Here is a 16,734-nt window from a genome sequence, read left to right as displayed (position 1 = left end):
TTAAAAATTTTGGGCTTCTTGAGGTTAGGGGTTTAGCTCAGCGGTAGAGTGCTTGCCCAGCAAGCACAAGGCCCTGGGTTCGGTCCTCAGCTCTGGAGAAAAAAAAAAAAAGAAAAGAAATAAAGAAAGAAAAATTTTGGGCTTCTCAGCACTTATATTTTGGATTATATATTTATTTGATCTAGAGAACCACTGTATTTTAGTCTGTTTTCTGGCATCTCTAACAGCTCCCTATCCTACTCTCCTGTTCTCACCAGTTATGACAGTGAAAAATGTTTCCTGACACTATTAGATTTCTCTTTGCAAGGCACAGGACTTTCCCAAAAGAGAGCTATTAGGCTTAGAAAAGTGTTTAGGGAAATAGAGGTAGAATATTAATTCATATACCTGGCTTCCGACTTCTTGAGAACTGAAAACCCAACAAACAAGAAATATGATAAGTAGTGTATGTCTGTAATCCCTGTACATGAGAGGTGGAGACAGGAGGATCAGGAGTTAAAAGCCAGCTTCAGCTATGTAGGGAGGGGTGAGGTCAACCTGGGCTACATGAGATTCTCTCTCTCTCTCTCTCTCTCTCTCTCTCTCTCTCTCTCTCTCTCTCTCTCTCGATATATATATATCCTGTCTCTAAATAAGTAAATAAACAGACATAAATAAATAAATACATGAAATTATGCTAATGTTTATTTTTGGATTCCTTTCTGAGAGGGCATGACTAGACTAATCTTTTATAAACCTGATAGTGCTGTATGTTTTTACCTAAGTATCCTGTGAATTCAGTGGAGATTTATGCATGTTTATGCTTTAATGCCACTAGTTACCGATATGCAGTATTCTCTAAGGCAGCATTCTAAACCACAGAACCATCAGTGGTGTCTTCACCAGACAAAATATGATCTGTATATGAACTCAAATGTCTGAGAATATAAGTCTCACCCTGTCACTAAACTGGCCCAGATCTCACTGTTAGCTTCCACTGGCCTCAAACTTGTGATCCTTTCTTCTTAGTCTTCTAAGATTTCAGGCATAGGCCACCACACTTGGGAAGAATATGACCGTAAGTAACTGGTACAACTCCCCAGTGTGTTGGGCTGGGGAGGTAGGTCATTGGTGAAGAGTACTTGTTGTTCTTTTAAAGATGTACTTTATTTTGTGTATGAATATTTTGCCTGCATATATATCTGTGCACGACATGGAAACCAGAAGAGGGTATTGCATCCTCAAAGACTAGCGTCAGACAGTTGTGAGCTGCCATATGGGTGCTGGGAATTGAACTCAGATCCTCTGGAAGAGCAGCTGGTACTCTTAACTGCTGCAGTATCTCTCTAGCCCCAACTTGTTCTTGAAGAAGACCCAGGTTCTATTTCCAGTATCCACATGGTGACTCATAATCATCTGTAACTCTCATTCCAGGGGATCCAACAACTTCCTTTGAACTCAGTACATACATACATGTAGGCAAAATACTCACACATGTAAAATGAAACGAAGTTAAAAAAAGTTTAAATAAAATAAAAATTATTAAGCCTCTTCAGTGTTCATTTTTATAATAATGAGGTTTGTTTTTTAGCCAAGTTAAGTGTCAAATTAATCTTTTCTCTTCATTTCTTTTCTAATTTCATAGGTAGATCATTCTAATCTGGGCATTAGCCAGCCTTTTCCATCTCCGTTGCCTTCATTTGTTCCTCAAGAACCAACCAGTGAATCAAAATATTATTCCCCCAATCTCAGAATGTTGAGGGTATCTCCTGACACTCTGCCAACAGCTCCTACACGTTCAGCAGGTATGTATGTAGAAAATGGAGGTGTTACATATCCTCCTTATATCTAGCTCATGAATATTATCTTGCTATGCCTTTCTCGCAATTTAAAGGATGCCCAGTATTACCCTGTTAACACCATGGCCATCTTAGAACTCTCAGGTCACGCTCCATAACTCAGGGAAGTCAGGGCAGGAACTCAAGGCAGAAAGTCAGAAACCAGGTGATCGACCTTTAGGCAGTTTCTCAGCCCTTACTCGTGGACTGAGTTGCACTGTTGGCATCACTGATTTTGAGACTTTTGGGCATGGAATAAGTAAGCCATACCATCAGCTTCCTTAGACTAATATCACAGAATCATTATCTCTAGTCTCAATTTACTTCTGAGAATTATCTGCCAATCTTTTTGTTAGTCATTTTCATCTAGTTTTCCCGTCAATGTAAATTCTATTTTGTTTTTTTTTTCTCCCTTATTTCTTTTTTTGAGACAGGGTTCTCACTATAGTTCTGGCTGTACTGGAACTCACTGTGTAGACCAGCCTGTCCTTGAGCTCACAGAGGTCTGCCTGTCTCTGCCTTGAGCTTTGGGATTAAAGGTGTGTGCCACCATGCCTGACAAGTTCTAAGTTTTCAACAGGCTACTCTTCTCAGATCTCAATCTCCTTCTACCATTAACCACCCTCCCTCAGCAGATAATACTGCTTTCCTCTTCAAAATGATCTCCCATGCTCTTCTTTACAAGATTTTTTGCATCCATACTTCTCTTGAGCTCAATTACCTTTGCCTTTAAGTCATGAAAAATGTTCCTCTATGAAGATATGAATTCATTATGGTCTGAATGATTGTGTCCCCTGAAAAGTTCACATTGAAATTCTTACTCTCCCACTGATGGCATTAGGAAGTGGAGCCTTTGGAAGGTAATTAGATCACAAGGACTCTTAGTGCCAATTAAAATAAGGACCTTGGAGTGATCCCTTGCCACCCTCCCCAAATATGAACACAGTACAATGGCTTCCTCTATTTGTAAGAGGCCCTTGCCAAACCCTAAATCTATAAGCACCATCATCTGAGGCCTCCCATAGGTTCATTTATTTGAATTCTTGGTCCCTAGTTGGTGGAACTGTTTGGGAAAGATTAGGAGGTGTGGCTTTGTGTTACTGTGAGTGGACTTTGAGGTTTCAAAAGTCCACAGTATTCCCACTTAGCTCTTCCTGCCTGGAGCTCTTCCTGCCTGGTGGTTGTATCTCAAGATGTAAGGTCTCAGCTACTGCTCCAGGGCCATACCTGCTTGTCTGCCTGCCAGCTACCATATTTCCTGCCATGATGGTCATGGACTCACCCTCTGAAACTGTAAGCCCCAATTTAAATGCTTTCTTTATAGGTTGCCTTTGTCACAGTGTCTCTATGACAATAAAAAATAACTAAGACAATACGTACGTAGAAATTGATCTATTTCTTTTAGATTTTCTAGTTTATTAGCATATGAGTTTTCATATTGGTATGCCTTAATGATTTTCTGAATTTTATTGTTATCTGATGTAATATCTCCCCTTTTCACCTCTAATTTTATTAATTTAGGTATTCTTCCTTTTGGTTAGGTTGGCTAAGTATCTGCCAACCTTATTTTGTCAAAGATCCACTTCTTTGTTTCATTGGCTCTTCCGTTCTTTGGGTTTCCATTTTAGTAATTTCTGTTCTGATCCATATTTCTGTTTCCTGGTCTCACATTTGGCTCATTCTTATTTTTCTACGAACTTGAGTTCCATAATTAAGTTCTTTATTTGAAAGCTCTGACTTTTTAGATGTGTATATGTGTAGCTATAAGCTTTCTTCTCAGAACTACTTTGTTTTATCTTACAGGTTTTTGCCTTTGCTTTCATTTATTTATTTCCAGGACTTTAAAAAAATTCCCTCCTGATTTCTTTGACCCATTCATCATTCAGTAGTGTGTTGTTCATATTTTCTGTAGTTTCTCTTGTTAGTTTCTGGCATTCTGCTGTGATCAGATGGAATATAAGGAATTATTTCAATTTTCATGTATTTGTGAAGACTTGATTTGCTAAAGCATGGTTTGTTTTTGGAAATAGTCTCGGGCTACTAAGAAGAGTATGCTTTGTGAAGCTTGGTGGGGTGTTCAGTAGGAGTCTCCTAAAGTCCATTTAATGTTCTTTGGTTAACTATTATTATTTTTTTTTCCTGATAACCTGTCTATTGGTGATAGTGAAGTGAACCCACTATTACTGTGTTGTTATTGTGTCAGAATTATGATAACAAGGGATATCATTTTGCTTTTGTTGTTTGTCAGATTTGGTCCTTTTCTAGTCTTCATTTGAAAAAGTTACTCATCTAGCAGAACTTATTTTAGTCTATGACCTTATGAATGTGTTTATCTCTCTCTTCAGTATATAGGATTCCTTCAAGAATCTTCTCCAGTGCTGACTTAGTTGTGGCCATGAACTCTTTTGCTTTATGTTTACCATAGAAAGTTTCTCTTCATTTATGAAGGACAGCATTGCTGGTTATAGTAATCTTGGTTGGCAGTTACTGTCTCTCAGAGCTTCACATACATCGTTCCACGTTATCTAGGCTGTTAAAATTGATTGTGATAAATCTAATATTACTCTGGTAGGTTTGTGTTTGTGTGACTGGTATTTCTTCATGTAACTTTCAATAGTCTTTCTTTGATCTATAGACTTAGTGATTTAACTACAATATGTCATGTCAACATTCCCTTTTGGTCTTGTGTATTTGGTGTTCTAAATGCCTCTTGTATCTGGATGACTACCTCTTTCTCTAGGGGGAATTCTTCATTGAATACATTTTTTTCTGCCTTTAGACTGTACTTTTTCTGTGCCCATGATTTGTTAATGTAGTCTTCCAATAGTCTTATATGTACTGTTTATATTTTATTTTTATTGTTGTCTGAATGTGCTCCTTCATTTACCTTGTCTTCAAGCCCCAATCCATTCCTTTGGTGTGAATTCCACAGTGTATTTGACTTACTTAGCTTTTTATTTCCAAAATTTCAATTTGATTTTTCAGTATTTCTATCTCTTTATTGAGCTCATCTTTTGTATCTTGTATTGGCTTCCTTATTTTGGTTGGTTGGTTGCTTGTGTTGTCTTTGAATTCATTCAGGAGTTTGTTCATGTTTTCTTTGATTTTGTTGAACATTCTTAAAATCTGTTTTTGGAATTCTTTGTCGTAGGTTTTTATCTACTTTATTTTCATTGGAATTTATTACTGTAGAAATGGGAGTTTTTAGAGGAATCACAGTCTCTTGATTTTTCATGTTTCTTATATTTCTATATTGGAACTTGGCATATACAGAATTAGATGGGTTTCTTTAATCACCTGTATTCTTTCAGTTCAAGTATTTTCAATATTCATCTAGGACTAAGTTACTGTAATAAGGATAAAGTGTAGTTTCTCTCCGTAGGACTCAGTATCCATTACTCTTTGTAGCTTAACCTTTAGCACGCATATTTGGAGCACTGGGCCTGAACCTCAGCACCTGCAAGTGTAGACTACTACCTGTAGAAGTAATCACAATTGATGGGTAACACTATTATGAAGACAAAGGAGTAGCCAAGGAAAAGCATCAAACCTTCAACTCTAATAAGTTTTGGGGGAATAAAGGAACCAGGGCAACATAGTGCACACTAAGATATTAGTTACTAACATTGGGAATAGAAGGAAAATAAGTAGAGTAAGACCAGAATTAGAATAGAGAAAAATAGAAAAGTAAATAGAAAGGTGGAACAATACGGAACAAAGGAGGAGAATAAGGCAGCTCTAATGAAAGGTAGAATGGGAAGAGAAAGAGAAAAGAAATACAGTCAGGCAACCTCCTAGCACTCAGGAGGCTTAGTTGGGGAGACCCACAGCTCCAAACCACTCTGTGTGTTGTGGGAGAGCCTTTCTCCAAAACAGAAATAAAAGGAGAGAAAGAAAAGGGGGCAGGACAAAGCCAATCTAAAAAATTGTCAAGTGAGGCAAGTTTAAAAATGAATGAAAGAACAGGAGAAATAAAAAATGAGTTAGAGTTGTATTTGAGCTGCTCTGTATGATTTAGTCAATATGACTTAAACCAATCTCTGTAAGAGGACTATGGTAGGGAAGAAGGAAAGGGAAAAAAAGGGGGAGTCTCACCAACCTGACCATCCAAACATGAGCTGAACAGGTATGACACCAATGGGCATACCAAACTTGGATGAGGAAAAGCCCATGAGGCCTCAATCCTAACAAAGAACTATAGGTAACTGAGGAAAGCTGGGAGCAGTAGAGGTGGTCTTCCAACAGTTGTCCAGTGCCAAATAGTCAGCTCTGAAAACATATATACAAGTAAATTATATGAGCTGAGCAGGTTATATTTAGGAATACACACACATACTCATGTAGTAACAACTAGTGAAAAAAGAGGCCATGAGTTTGAAGGAAAGTGGGGAAGGGGTATATGGGAGGAGTGAGAAAGGAGAAATGTAATTATAACTTCTAAGATTAAAAAAATGGAGGAGGATTGAGTAAAAATAGAAATAAATATTAATTAGATAAAAATAACAGCTGGGTGGTAGTGATGCACACCTTTAATTCCAGCACTCAGGAGGCAGAGGCAGGTGGATCTCTGAGTTCGAGGCCAGCCTGGTCTACAGAGCGAGTTCTATAACAAGCCTCAAAGCTACACAGAGAAACCTTGTCTCGAAAAACAATAACAACAACAAAAAACAAACCAAAAAACAAAACAAAGAAAGAAAGAAAACTGAAACGAAAGAGGACTGATTTTTCCACCTCCCAGTTATGTCGCTTGTCTGGGTAGAGGTGCAGAGTCTGTCTCAATGCTTTCAGTCACGTGGTGTGGGTTACAGTATCTCTATCCTCAATGCCATCATTTCCCTGATTTCATTTAATCTCTCTGATTCTGAGGAGAAAGAAACATTCTTTCAGGGCCATTCTACTAAGATTTGATGCCCAAGAGCACTATGTGAACCTTCCATGACACCTAGAGTTCTTTAGCTTTGAAATCCCTGTTTATAGTCCATTTTTTTTTTTTTCCTTCGAGACAGGGTTTCTCTGTGTAGCTTTGCACCTTTCCTGGAACTCACTTGGTAGCCCAGGCTGGCCTCGAACTCACAGAGATCCGCCTGGCTCTGCCTCCCGAGTGCTGGGATTAAAGGCGTTCGCCCCCACCGCCCGGCTTATAGTCCATTTTTATTCTTAAATCCATTAATTTTTCTATAATTTTGTTTTTATTTATGAATATAAATGTTTTGTATGCATGTTTGTATGTGTACCCTGTGCATACCTGGTGCCCTCAGAGGCTAAGAGCGTGTTAGATTCCCTGGAACTGGAGTTATAGACAGTTTTGAGCTGCCATTTGGCTGCTGGGAATTGAACCCAGACCCAGAGCTCTGCAAGAATAGCAGGAGCTCTTGGAACTGCTGAGCCATCTCTCCAACTCTCAGAAATGCATTGATCTGTGCATTTCGGTGTGTTAGTGTTAATATGCCTAAACAACTGAGTGTGGTGATATTGTGTTCCCCAAAATATTGTGCACCCTAATAAACTTATCTGGGGTCAGAGAACAGAACAGCCACTAGATACAGAGGCCAGAAAATGGTGGCACACACATCTTTAATCCTAGCATTCTGAAGGCAGGGATCCATCCGGATCTCTGTGAGTTCAAAGTCACACTTGAAACAGCCAGGCATGATGACTCACGCCTTTAATCCCAGGAAGTGATGGCAGAAAGCAGAAAGGTATATAAGGCGTGAGGACTAGGAACTAGAGCTGGTTAAGCTTTTAGGCTTTTGAGCAACAGTTCAGCTGAGATTCATTCTGGATGAGGACACAGAAGCTTCCAGTCTGAGGAAACAGGATCAGCTGAGAAGTTATCGAGGTGAGGTTAGCTGTGGCCTGCTCTGTCTCTCTGATCTTTCAGAATTCACCCCAATACCTGGCTCCCAGGTTTGTTTTTATTAATAAGACTTTCTAAGATTCGTGCTACAACTGAGTTGGAATGGTGAGTAAGCAGCCCTTAGTTCCCTGTAGAATGGAAGTCTAGGATGGCATCTCATGTTGTTTGTGAGCAATGAGCACTTGCTTTATTAACTCAAGCTGACTGAAGACTGCTTCAGGTCGTCATATGCTGTTCTGTCCTCTAAGGAGGTCTCTTTGTAAATAAGCACTTGCTTTCTGGGAAGAATCCTTGAGCAAATCCTGACCAACTCTCTAGTCTTGATCACATTTCTGTTAGGTGCACCTTTTACATTGGAAGGCAATTATGGTCTATTAATGGCTTTCTTCTGGCAATTTCCTTTCTTTTCTATAATCAAAATTTTAATCAACCCAGTTCTCAAAACGATCTTTGTGAATTTAGGAGTTGAGTAGTAATACTTGGTGTGTTTATTTCTCTCTCCCAGGGTTGAGAGAATAAAAAGCACCTACAATCACGGCATCTGTCATCATGAATTCTTTACCTGTACAAACACTTCCAAATATAATTACTAGGCTTGTGACTGTGGATGCTTCTGATGTGGTGATATTGTGTCCCCCAATGTATTTTGTACCCTAATAAACTTTATCTGGGGTCAGAGAACAGAACAGCTACTAGACAGACATAGAGGCCAGAAAATGGTGGCACACACACCTTTAATCCTAGCTTTCTGGAGGCAGAGATCCTATCCACTCTGTGAGTTCAAAGCCATACTGGAAACAGCCAGGCATGGTGACACACGCCTTTAATCCCAGGAAGTGATGGCAGGAAGCAGAAAGGTATATAAGGCGTGAGGACCAGGAGCTAGAGCCTTTTTAAGCTTTTAGGTTTTTAGCAGCAGTTCAGTTGAGATCCATTCAGATGAGGACACAGAGGCTTCCAGTTTGAGGAAACAAGATCAGCTGAGGAATTGGCAAGGTGAGGTTGGCTGTGGCTTGTTCTATCTCTCTGATCTCTCACAATTCATAACAATATCTGGCTCCAGGTTTGTTTTTATTAATAAGACCTTTTAAGATTTGTGCTACATTCTGATGTTTTGGAGTATATGCCTGTAAGTTTGCAGAAAGCTGGGGAAATTTCTTCTTCAACACCAGGAGTCTCTCGCCCTTTTAACCGCTTACCCTGTACCTCCTCTTCAAGTTTCCTTTACTAATCTTTTCCTTTCTCCCCAGGTCTCATTGTCTCATGTAAAGCTCTACATCTTTTGAGGTCTGGGTTATGTCTTCATCTTTTGAGGTCTGGGTTATGTCTTCAGTCCTTAGCCCTTCATCTCATTTGCTTCCTTCATGATGTTGCTAATACTTTGTAATGGTCAAAAGGAAGTAAAAACTTAGATAAACTAGGAAATCTTGGGGGAAGTAAGATTTTGCTTTGTTGATCTGTTCTGGTTTATTAACTTCTTGAGGCTTTCTCACAAAAATATTCACATTTTCTCCTCAGGTTATACTGTGTTTCATATTTTCCTATGCTTTTAGTTAATACTTGATACTTCTATGTCTTTACAACTCATTCCTCACTCTGTTTCTCCCAACATTCCGTTATCATTTGGAGCTCAACAATGGCTTTAGAGAAGGGGATTCAGTTGCAGTATAAAGGGGTCACAAGTCAGAGTTAGAATTGAAAGGTTCAAGTACTCTAGCTCTAGACCACTGTGAAACTTGTAGAAGTACAGAATTTCAGGTTTTACCTTGAGACCTGTTGAATCAAGAGTACACATGTTAGTAAGAGCCCTACATTTAGAAGCACCATTATATAGTTCTTTTGGAGAAAGGAAACTTTCCTTGTATGTAAAGTATAGATAATATACGTGTTATATTTAATAACCTTCTCACCAACATTTGACAAACCATGTTTTTGTGATTTTTTTTTTTCCTGCTAGCATGTGTAGTATGGGAAGTAGGATTATCTGTCTCTTGCTTTATATTTTGTATTTGGAACAATGTCTGAACACACAGTACACATATTTCTTAAGTAAATTACTGGATGATTGAACAAGCTGTCAGACTTTTGACATTTGTGTTGTGATATATTTAAATGGCTAGACCTATCTTCATTTAAAATTCCCTTTTTAAACTGAAATAGAACAGTTCTGTCATTACAGAAAGTTTTGATAGATTGTGCTGCTCAGATGTCCACATTCCCTTTCTTCCCACTTTGAATCCATATTTATGCAGAATGGTTCTTATCAAAGCTGTCAATAACTCCCTGTACCACATAGTTCAAATTTCTTAGAGATTTATACAGTTTCATTTATTTAAAAAATAAGTATTAGAGAAAGTAATTTGAATCCAAATACGTGCATAGTGTCTATCTGCACTGAAGTTCATTGCCTCCACTGGACTTCAGGGCCAGAGAAATCTCTTCTAATTTATTTTTTATTTTTTAGGTTTATTTATTTTATTTTATTTGGGTATTTTGACTGTATGTATATCTGTACCGTGCGCATGCCTGGTGCTCACAGAGGTCAGAAGAGGGCACTGATCCTCTGGAACTGTCGTTGTAGGTGGTTGTGAGCTGCTGTGTGGGTACTGGGAATAGAACTCAGGTTGGCCAGAGAAACCTTGAAGTTAAGCTGGTGGTGTTTTGGACCATGGATAATAATTCTTTTTTTTCTCATTCTATAAGGGTCTGAGGCTCTTCTGTCTCCTGGCACCACTCATGGTATAATAGCAGGCTCCTAGACTGAAAGCAGGAAGAAGTTAAATCTCAGACCCAACATTTTTGCATCCAATTAAAAATTCTTAAAAACTCCCAATTTTAAGAACCATATAGTATTTTGTAAGTGCATATCCTGTTATTTTTAAGCTATTAATTCTGTTGTTAGTTTTTTTTTACTTTAGCTTATTTTAGAGTTAATATCTTCTTGTACATCTGTCTCATTTGTTGATGATTTCCATAGAATTAATTTCTAAATATTTAAAGGCTTGAGGTAATAAAGCTTCCTTCCTTTATTTATATTTGTGTACAAAAAAGGAAATTTTAAAGTTTCAAAATTTTTTAGTGTGTGTGTGTGTCTATGTGTGTGTGTGTATGTATGTATGTGTGTGTAGGTGGGCTCTGGCATGTGAGTAGAGCTCAGAGGAAAACTTCGTTAGTTCTCTCCTTCCATCTTTACATGAGTCCAGGTTGTCAGGCTTGCTCAGCAGTTGCTTTACCTTCTGAATCATCTCATTGGCAAAAGAGAAAAAAGTGAATTAAAAAATATGTATTTATATAATATTAACAAATCATTGTATTTTTTATTTTTGTTTCTTTTTAAAGGAGACACTTCTAAAGGAGGCAAAGTTGCAATTACTCAATCCAAGTTGAAACCAGATATCACTAACACTTTTGGAGATTCAGACATTGGAACACGCTCATCTTTGCCCCTTGAAGATATAACTCAGTTTGCTGTAAGTTCTCAGAACACTGTTGGTCCCCACACTTAGACTGTAAACCAGAAAGTATTGACAGATAGTCATTTCACTGAAGAGAGTCTGAACTTTCAAATATTCCCGAATTAGCTGACCAGGAGGTATTATCACTTCTTCCTCCCCACATAGGGAAAAGCCTAGTATTTTCCAGGTGGTCATCTAATGGGCAGTCATCAACAGTTTCTGTTGTTACTATACCCACCAACCTGAAGCTTGGGGCAGCAGCAGTACCCTCTTCTTTATACTCACATGAGACCCAGGTTTTTCTATGAGCAGTGATTTCCAGATAGCTATCCAACTGAGGAGGCTCTGAAAGGTGCAGTTGTTTCTGCACTGGTTGACCACAATACTGGAATACCAATAGTACTCACTCACATAGAAAAACGCCTGAAAGCCTGGTATTTTCTATCAACAGGTTGTCCCTGAAGGCCTTCTATCTGAAGAGGCTCCCGAAGCTTCAGCTCATCTTGGATTAGCTACCCCAAATACTGGGACATCACCTGTAACCCCTACTTCCTATGCACAAAGAGAAAAGCCTGGTATTTTATATCAAGAAGGCTTGCCAGATGGTTATCAAATTGGTCAGGAACTGACCGTTTTAGCATTTCCTGGACAAGCTGACCAGAAGAGTGGTTTATCAACAGTGGCCCCTATCTCGTATTCACAAAGAGAGAGGCCTGATCTTTTCTATCAGCAAGTCCTAACAGGTGGTCATTTACCTGAAGACATTCCAAAGGCACCAGCTGCTCCTAGTCTGAGTGACCAAAAGAGTAGCTTCCCAACAGTAACTTCTACTTCTTACTTGCAAAGTGATAAGTCTGGTGTTTTCTACCAACATGCCTTGGCAGGTGGTCGTTTACCTGAAGACATTATGAAAACTTCAGCTGCTCCTAGGCCTACTGACCAGAAGTTTGATGTTCCAGCTTCACCCCTTACTTCCCACACATATGAAGGACCTACTGTTTTCTACCAACAAGAGTTGCCAAACAGTCATTTACGTGAAGAGACTGTGCGAGGTTCAGCTCTTCCTGGACCAGCTGCCCAGAACACTGGGATAACTGCACTGTCCTCTATTTCTCCTTCATATGGAGAAAAGGCTCATACTTTTTATCAGCAGGCTTTGCCAGAAAGTTATTTGAGTCATCAGCCTTGGAAAGTTTCTGTTGCTCCTGGATCTGTTGACCAGAAGATGGGAGCAGCAGTAGTCTCTTCCACCTACTCACATGAAGTAAATCCTGGCAGCTTTCCCCAAGAAGAGTTGCCAGATAGGCATTTTGCTGAAGAAACTCAGAAATCTGTGTCATCTGCTTCTAGGCCACCTGGCCAGAAGCCCGAAATGTCAACAATATACTCTAGTTATCACTCAAAGGGAATGAAACCTATTTTCTATCAACATCCTCTGTCAGAAAGTCATCCAGGCAAAGAGCCTTTGGATGTTTCAGCTGTTTTTGGATCACCTGAGAAGACCCAGTCCTCAACAGTAACCTCTGCTTCTCAGCCACATAAAGAGACAGCTAAAACTTTCTACCAGCAGACATTATCAGACAGTCATCTAACTGAAGAAGCATTGCCTGTTTCTGTTATTCCTAGCCGAGGTGACCAGAAGACTCCTTTACCATCAGAATTACCTGTTTCCTATTCTTACAGAGAAAAGAACCTGCCTGAAAATGTTGAGAAAGTCTCCATTGATTCTGGATCTGCTGACGAGAAGGCTGACATTCCAACAGTGTCTTCTAGTTCCTACCAGCACAAAAAGAAAACTATTGTTCCTTACCACCAAGAGTGGCCAGACAGTCATGTACCTGCAGGGACTCAGAAAGTTTCCCTTGTATCTGGACCAGTTGACCAGAAGTCTGGGATTTCTCACTCATATGGTGAGGTTCCCAGTGTTTTCTATCAGCAGGAGTTACCAGATAGTCATTCAGCAGAAAAGTCTACAAAAACATTGATCCCAGGGCCAGCTGACCAGAAGACAGATCTGTCAACAGTACTCCCTACTTCTCCATCACACACAGAGAAGCCTATTTTCCCCTACCAGCCAACCCTTCATGAAGCTTTCAACGCTTCATCTGTTTCTAAACCATCTGATGAGCTATCTGGAATATCAACTGTAACCTCTGCTTCCCACTCATATAAAGAGAGGCCCAATATTTCTCATCAGCAGAAGTTTCCAGACCGCCACCTAGCTGAAGAGGCCCAGAAAGTCTCAGGTACAACTGGATCAGTAGACCAGAAGACAGGGACACCAGCAGTGTCCTATTTACAAAAAGAGAGGCCTGGTATTTTCTACCAACAGACCCTGTCAGGTCCTGTATCTGAAGAGGCTCTGCAAGCTTCAGCTACGACTAGGCCAGCTGACCAAAGCATTGCTATGCCAACTGTAGCCTCTACTTCCTCCTTACAAAGAGAGAAGCCTCAGATTTTCTACCAGCAAGCTCTGCCAGGTGGTCATTTGCCTGGAGAGTCTCTGAAAGTTTCAGCTGCTCCTGGGCCACCTGACCAGAACATTGGGGCACCAGCAGTATCTCCTACTTCCTATCTCCCTGGAGAAGAGTCCATTATTTTCTACCAACCAGACTTGTCAGGTAACCCTCTATCCGCAGAGTCTTTCAAAGTACCAGGGATTTCTGGATTACCTGAACAGAAGACTAGCACACCAGCAGGACCAGCAGGTTCCTACCCAATTGGAGAGAAGCCCATTATTTTCTACCAAAATGCTTTGCCAAGCAGTCCCCTGACAACGGACACTTTCAGAGTGGCAGCTGTTCCTGGGCCAGCTGAGCAGAAGATTGGCACACCAGCAGGACCTTCAGGTTCCCATCCAGCTGGAGAGAAGTCCATTATTTTCTACCAACAGGCTTTGCCAGATGGTCATCTTCCTAAAGAAGCTTTGGATATTTTAACTTCTCCTGGACCAGTCGACCTGAAGACTGGGGAGCCACCAGTATATTCTACTTCCTATTCTTTTGGAGAAAAGCCCATTATTTTCTACCAGCAGGGCACATCAGAGAGTCAGCAAACTAAAAAAGGTCGCAAAGTTTCAGTTGTTTCTGGACCAGCTGACCAGAAGACTGGGCTACCTCTCGTTACCTCTTCTTCATACTCAAATCTAGAGAAAAATACCATTGTTTCTTACCACCAAGAGTTGCCAGATAGGCCTCTAACTGAAAACGCTGGGAAAGTTTCAGTTGTTCCTGAACCAACTGACCAGAAGACTGGGCTACCAACAGTGCCTTCTACTTCCCACTCATATGTAGAGAGGCCTACTGTTTCTTACCAGCAAGAGTTTCCAGATCTTAGTGAAAAAGCTTTGGAAGTAGAAGTTTTAGGTGGTGTTGGACCTACTGAACAGAAAACTGAAATACCAAGAGTACCCTCTACTCCCTTATACAGAGAGATACCTGCTGTTTCTTATCAGCAGGAGTTGCCAGATCTTACTGAAGAAGCTTTGCGAGTTCTAGATGTTCCTGGAGTAGTGCCTTCTGTCCCTTACACAAAGGATAAGGCACCCCTCATCTCTTACCAGCAGGAGTTACCAGATCTTACTGAAATAGCTTTGAAAACAGTAGGACCTGGCTCTACTCATCAGAAGACTGGAGCACCAGTAGTTTCCTACTCAAGTGGAGGGAAGCCCAGTGGTTTTCATCAACAGGAACTGCCAAGCACTGGTAAGGATGCATTAGGTGGTTTTGTTCATCCTGTACCATTTGTCCAGAAGGCTGGGAAGACAACAGAACCTTTAAGTTACTACCCACAGAGAGAGGCCAGTGCTTTCTCTCCACAGGAGTTGCCAGCCAGCCAGCCCACAGAAGAGGCTCTAAAAGTGTCAGCTGGTTCTGCACTTGCAACACAGACACCTGGGACTCCACCAGGGCCTTCTAGTTCCTACTTCCATAGAGAAAAGTTCAGTGATTTTTATCAAAAGGCCTCACCAGATCATGTTCTAACTGACAATTCTCTGAAGGCTTCAACTGTTCCTGGACTATCTGACCAGAATAGGAGACCTGCAGTCTTATCTGGTTCCTACTCACATAAGGAGAAGCACAAGATTTCAGCTGCAGATCCGCTGGATGACCAGAAGACCGAGCTACCAACAGTTACTCATAGGTCTTACCTACATAGAGAGAAGCCTGCAATTCCATCTGTGATTGGACCAGATGATCAAAAGACTCCATTACCAACAGCTTCTCATGGTTCCTATCCTCAAAAAGTAAAACCTGTTATTTCCGTTCAAAAACAGTTACCAGATAGAGATCAAAGTGAAGATATTCTGAAGACTTCAACTGTCTCTGAGCCAACTGTTGTAAACACAGGTGTACCAGTACCTCTGTCTGGTTCTTATTCACACAGAGAGAAATCAGATACATCCTATGGATACTCACAGGAACTGCCAGACAGACATCTAACTGAAGATGCTCTGAAGGTTTCAGGTTCTCTTGGTCAAGCTGACCAGATTTCTGGTTTACCTACAGTTTCTTCTGATGCTTATTCACACAGTGAAAGGCACCAACTTGTCTCAGAACATGTCCAAAAGCTGATAGATAATTTGAATTCTCCTGAGTCTTGTTCTCTCATTGCAAATGGTATGCCTTTAAATTCGCAGATTGATGATGGAGTTATCATATGTAAGCCAGAATCTTCAGGTTTTGGCGATGTTGGCTCTGAGGAAATCCGGGATATAGATCGTGGTTCCAAAACTCTTAAAGAAATTCAGACTCTTTTAATGGAGGCAGAAAATATAGCACTGAAACGATGCAATTTCCCTGCTCCCTTAGTCCCTTTCAGAGATGTTAATGATGTTTCATTAATACAGTCCAAGAAGGTGGTTTGCTTCAAAGAACCCTCCACAACTGATGTTTGTACCCAGAGGGAGCTATTTACAGAGGAGGTCCCTCACATTGAGTGTGTACAGAAGGACATTGGCACACAGACGAACCTCAAGTGTCAGAGGGGTGTTGAAAATTGGGAGTTTATTAGTTCAACTGCGATTAGAAGTCCTCTCCAGAGAGCAGAAGACACAGCGAGAATGGCATTTGATGAAACTTTCAGGCGGTATGAAGCTTCCAGGTCTGTAATGAGGTCTGAACCTGAAGGTTGCAGTACAGGCATTGGGAATAAAATTATTATCCCTATGATGACAATCATAAAGAGTGACTCGAGTAGTGATGTAAGTGATGGTTGCTGCTCATGGGACAGTAATTTACCGGAGTCTTTGGAGTCTGTTTCTGATGTTTTTCTAAACTTCTTTCCATATACTTCACCCAAGACAAGCATAACAGATAGCCGAGAAGAGGAGGGACTGTCAGAGAGTGAGGACGGCTGTGGTAGTGTAGATTCGCTGGCTGCACACGTGAAGTACCTTCTTCAGTGCGAATCCTCACTGAATCAAGCCAAACAGATACTTAGAAATGCAGAGGAAGAGGAGTGTCGGGTCCGAGCCCAAGGTAAGGACTGACTTATACAGGCACATTCAGACTTGTGAACATTATAGCTTAGCAGTTTAAAATGAGACATTTGAAGTTCCAAATTTATTTTCTTACAGAACCGTAGAATGATTATATTTTCTATC

At 40.4% G+C, this 16,734-nt stretch overlaps 1 protein-coding gene across 5 annotated transcripts in view; it reads left to right on the top strand.

Moving 5' to 3' along the window:
• The window catches only part of Alms1 (ALMS1 centrosome and basal body associated protein), a 114,119-nt gene that overhangs the window by 30,154 nt on the left and 67,231 nt on the right, over positions 1-16,734 (top strand). For 4 of the 5 annotated variants that reach the window (XM_059258071.1, XM_059258069.1, XM_059258067.1 and 1 more), the window contains exons 7-9: positions 1,625-1,784; positions 11,014-11,144; positions 11,581-16,609. In XM_059258071.1, the coding sequence (XP_059114054.1) occupies positions 1,625-1,784; positions 11,014-11,144; positions 11,581-16,609 (5,320 nt within the window). The remainder of the gene's footprint in view (positions 1-1,624; positions 1,785-11,013; positions 11,145-11,580; positions 16,610-16,734) is intronic. The other variant, XM_059258068.1, reaches the window with a different exon arrangement.

The sequence above is a fragment of the Peromyscus eremicus genome, chromosome 3, assembly GCF_949786415.1.
Source record: "Peromyscus eremicus chromosome 3, PerEre_H2_v1, whole genome shotgun sequence".
NCBI lineage: Eukaryota > Metazoa > Chordata > Mammalia > Rodentia > Cricetidae > Peromyscus > Peromyscus eremicus.
Note: the sequence above shows the minus strand (reverse complement) of the source record. Positions and strands in the feature narration are given on the sequence as shown.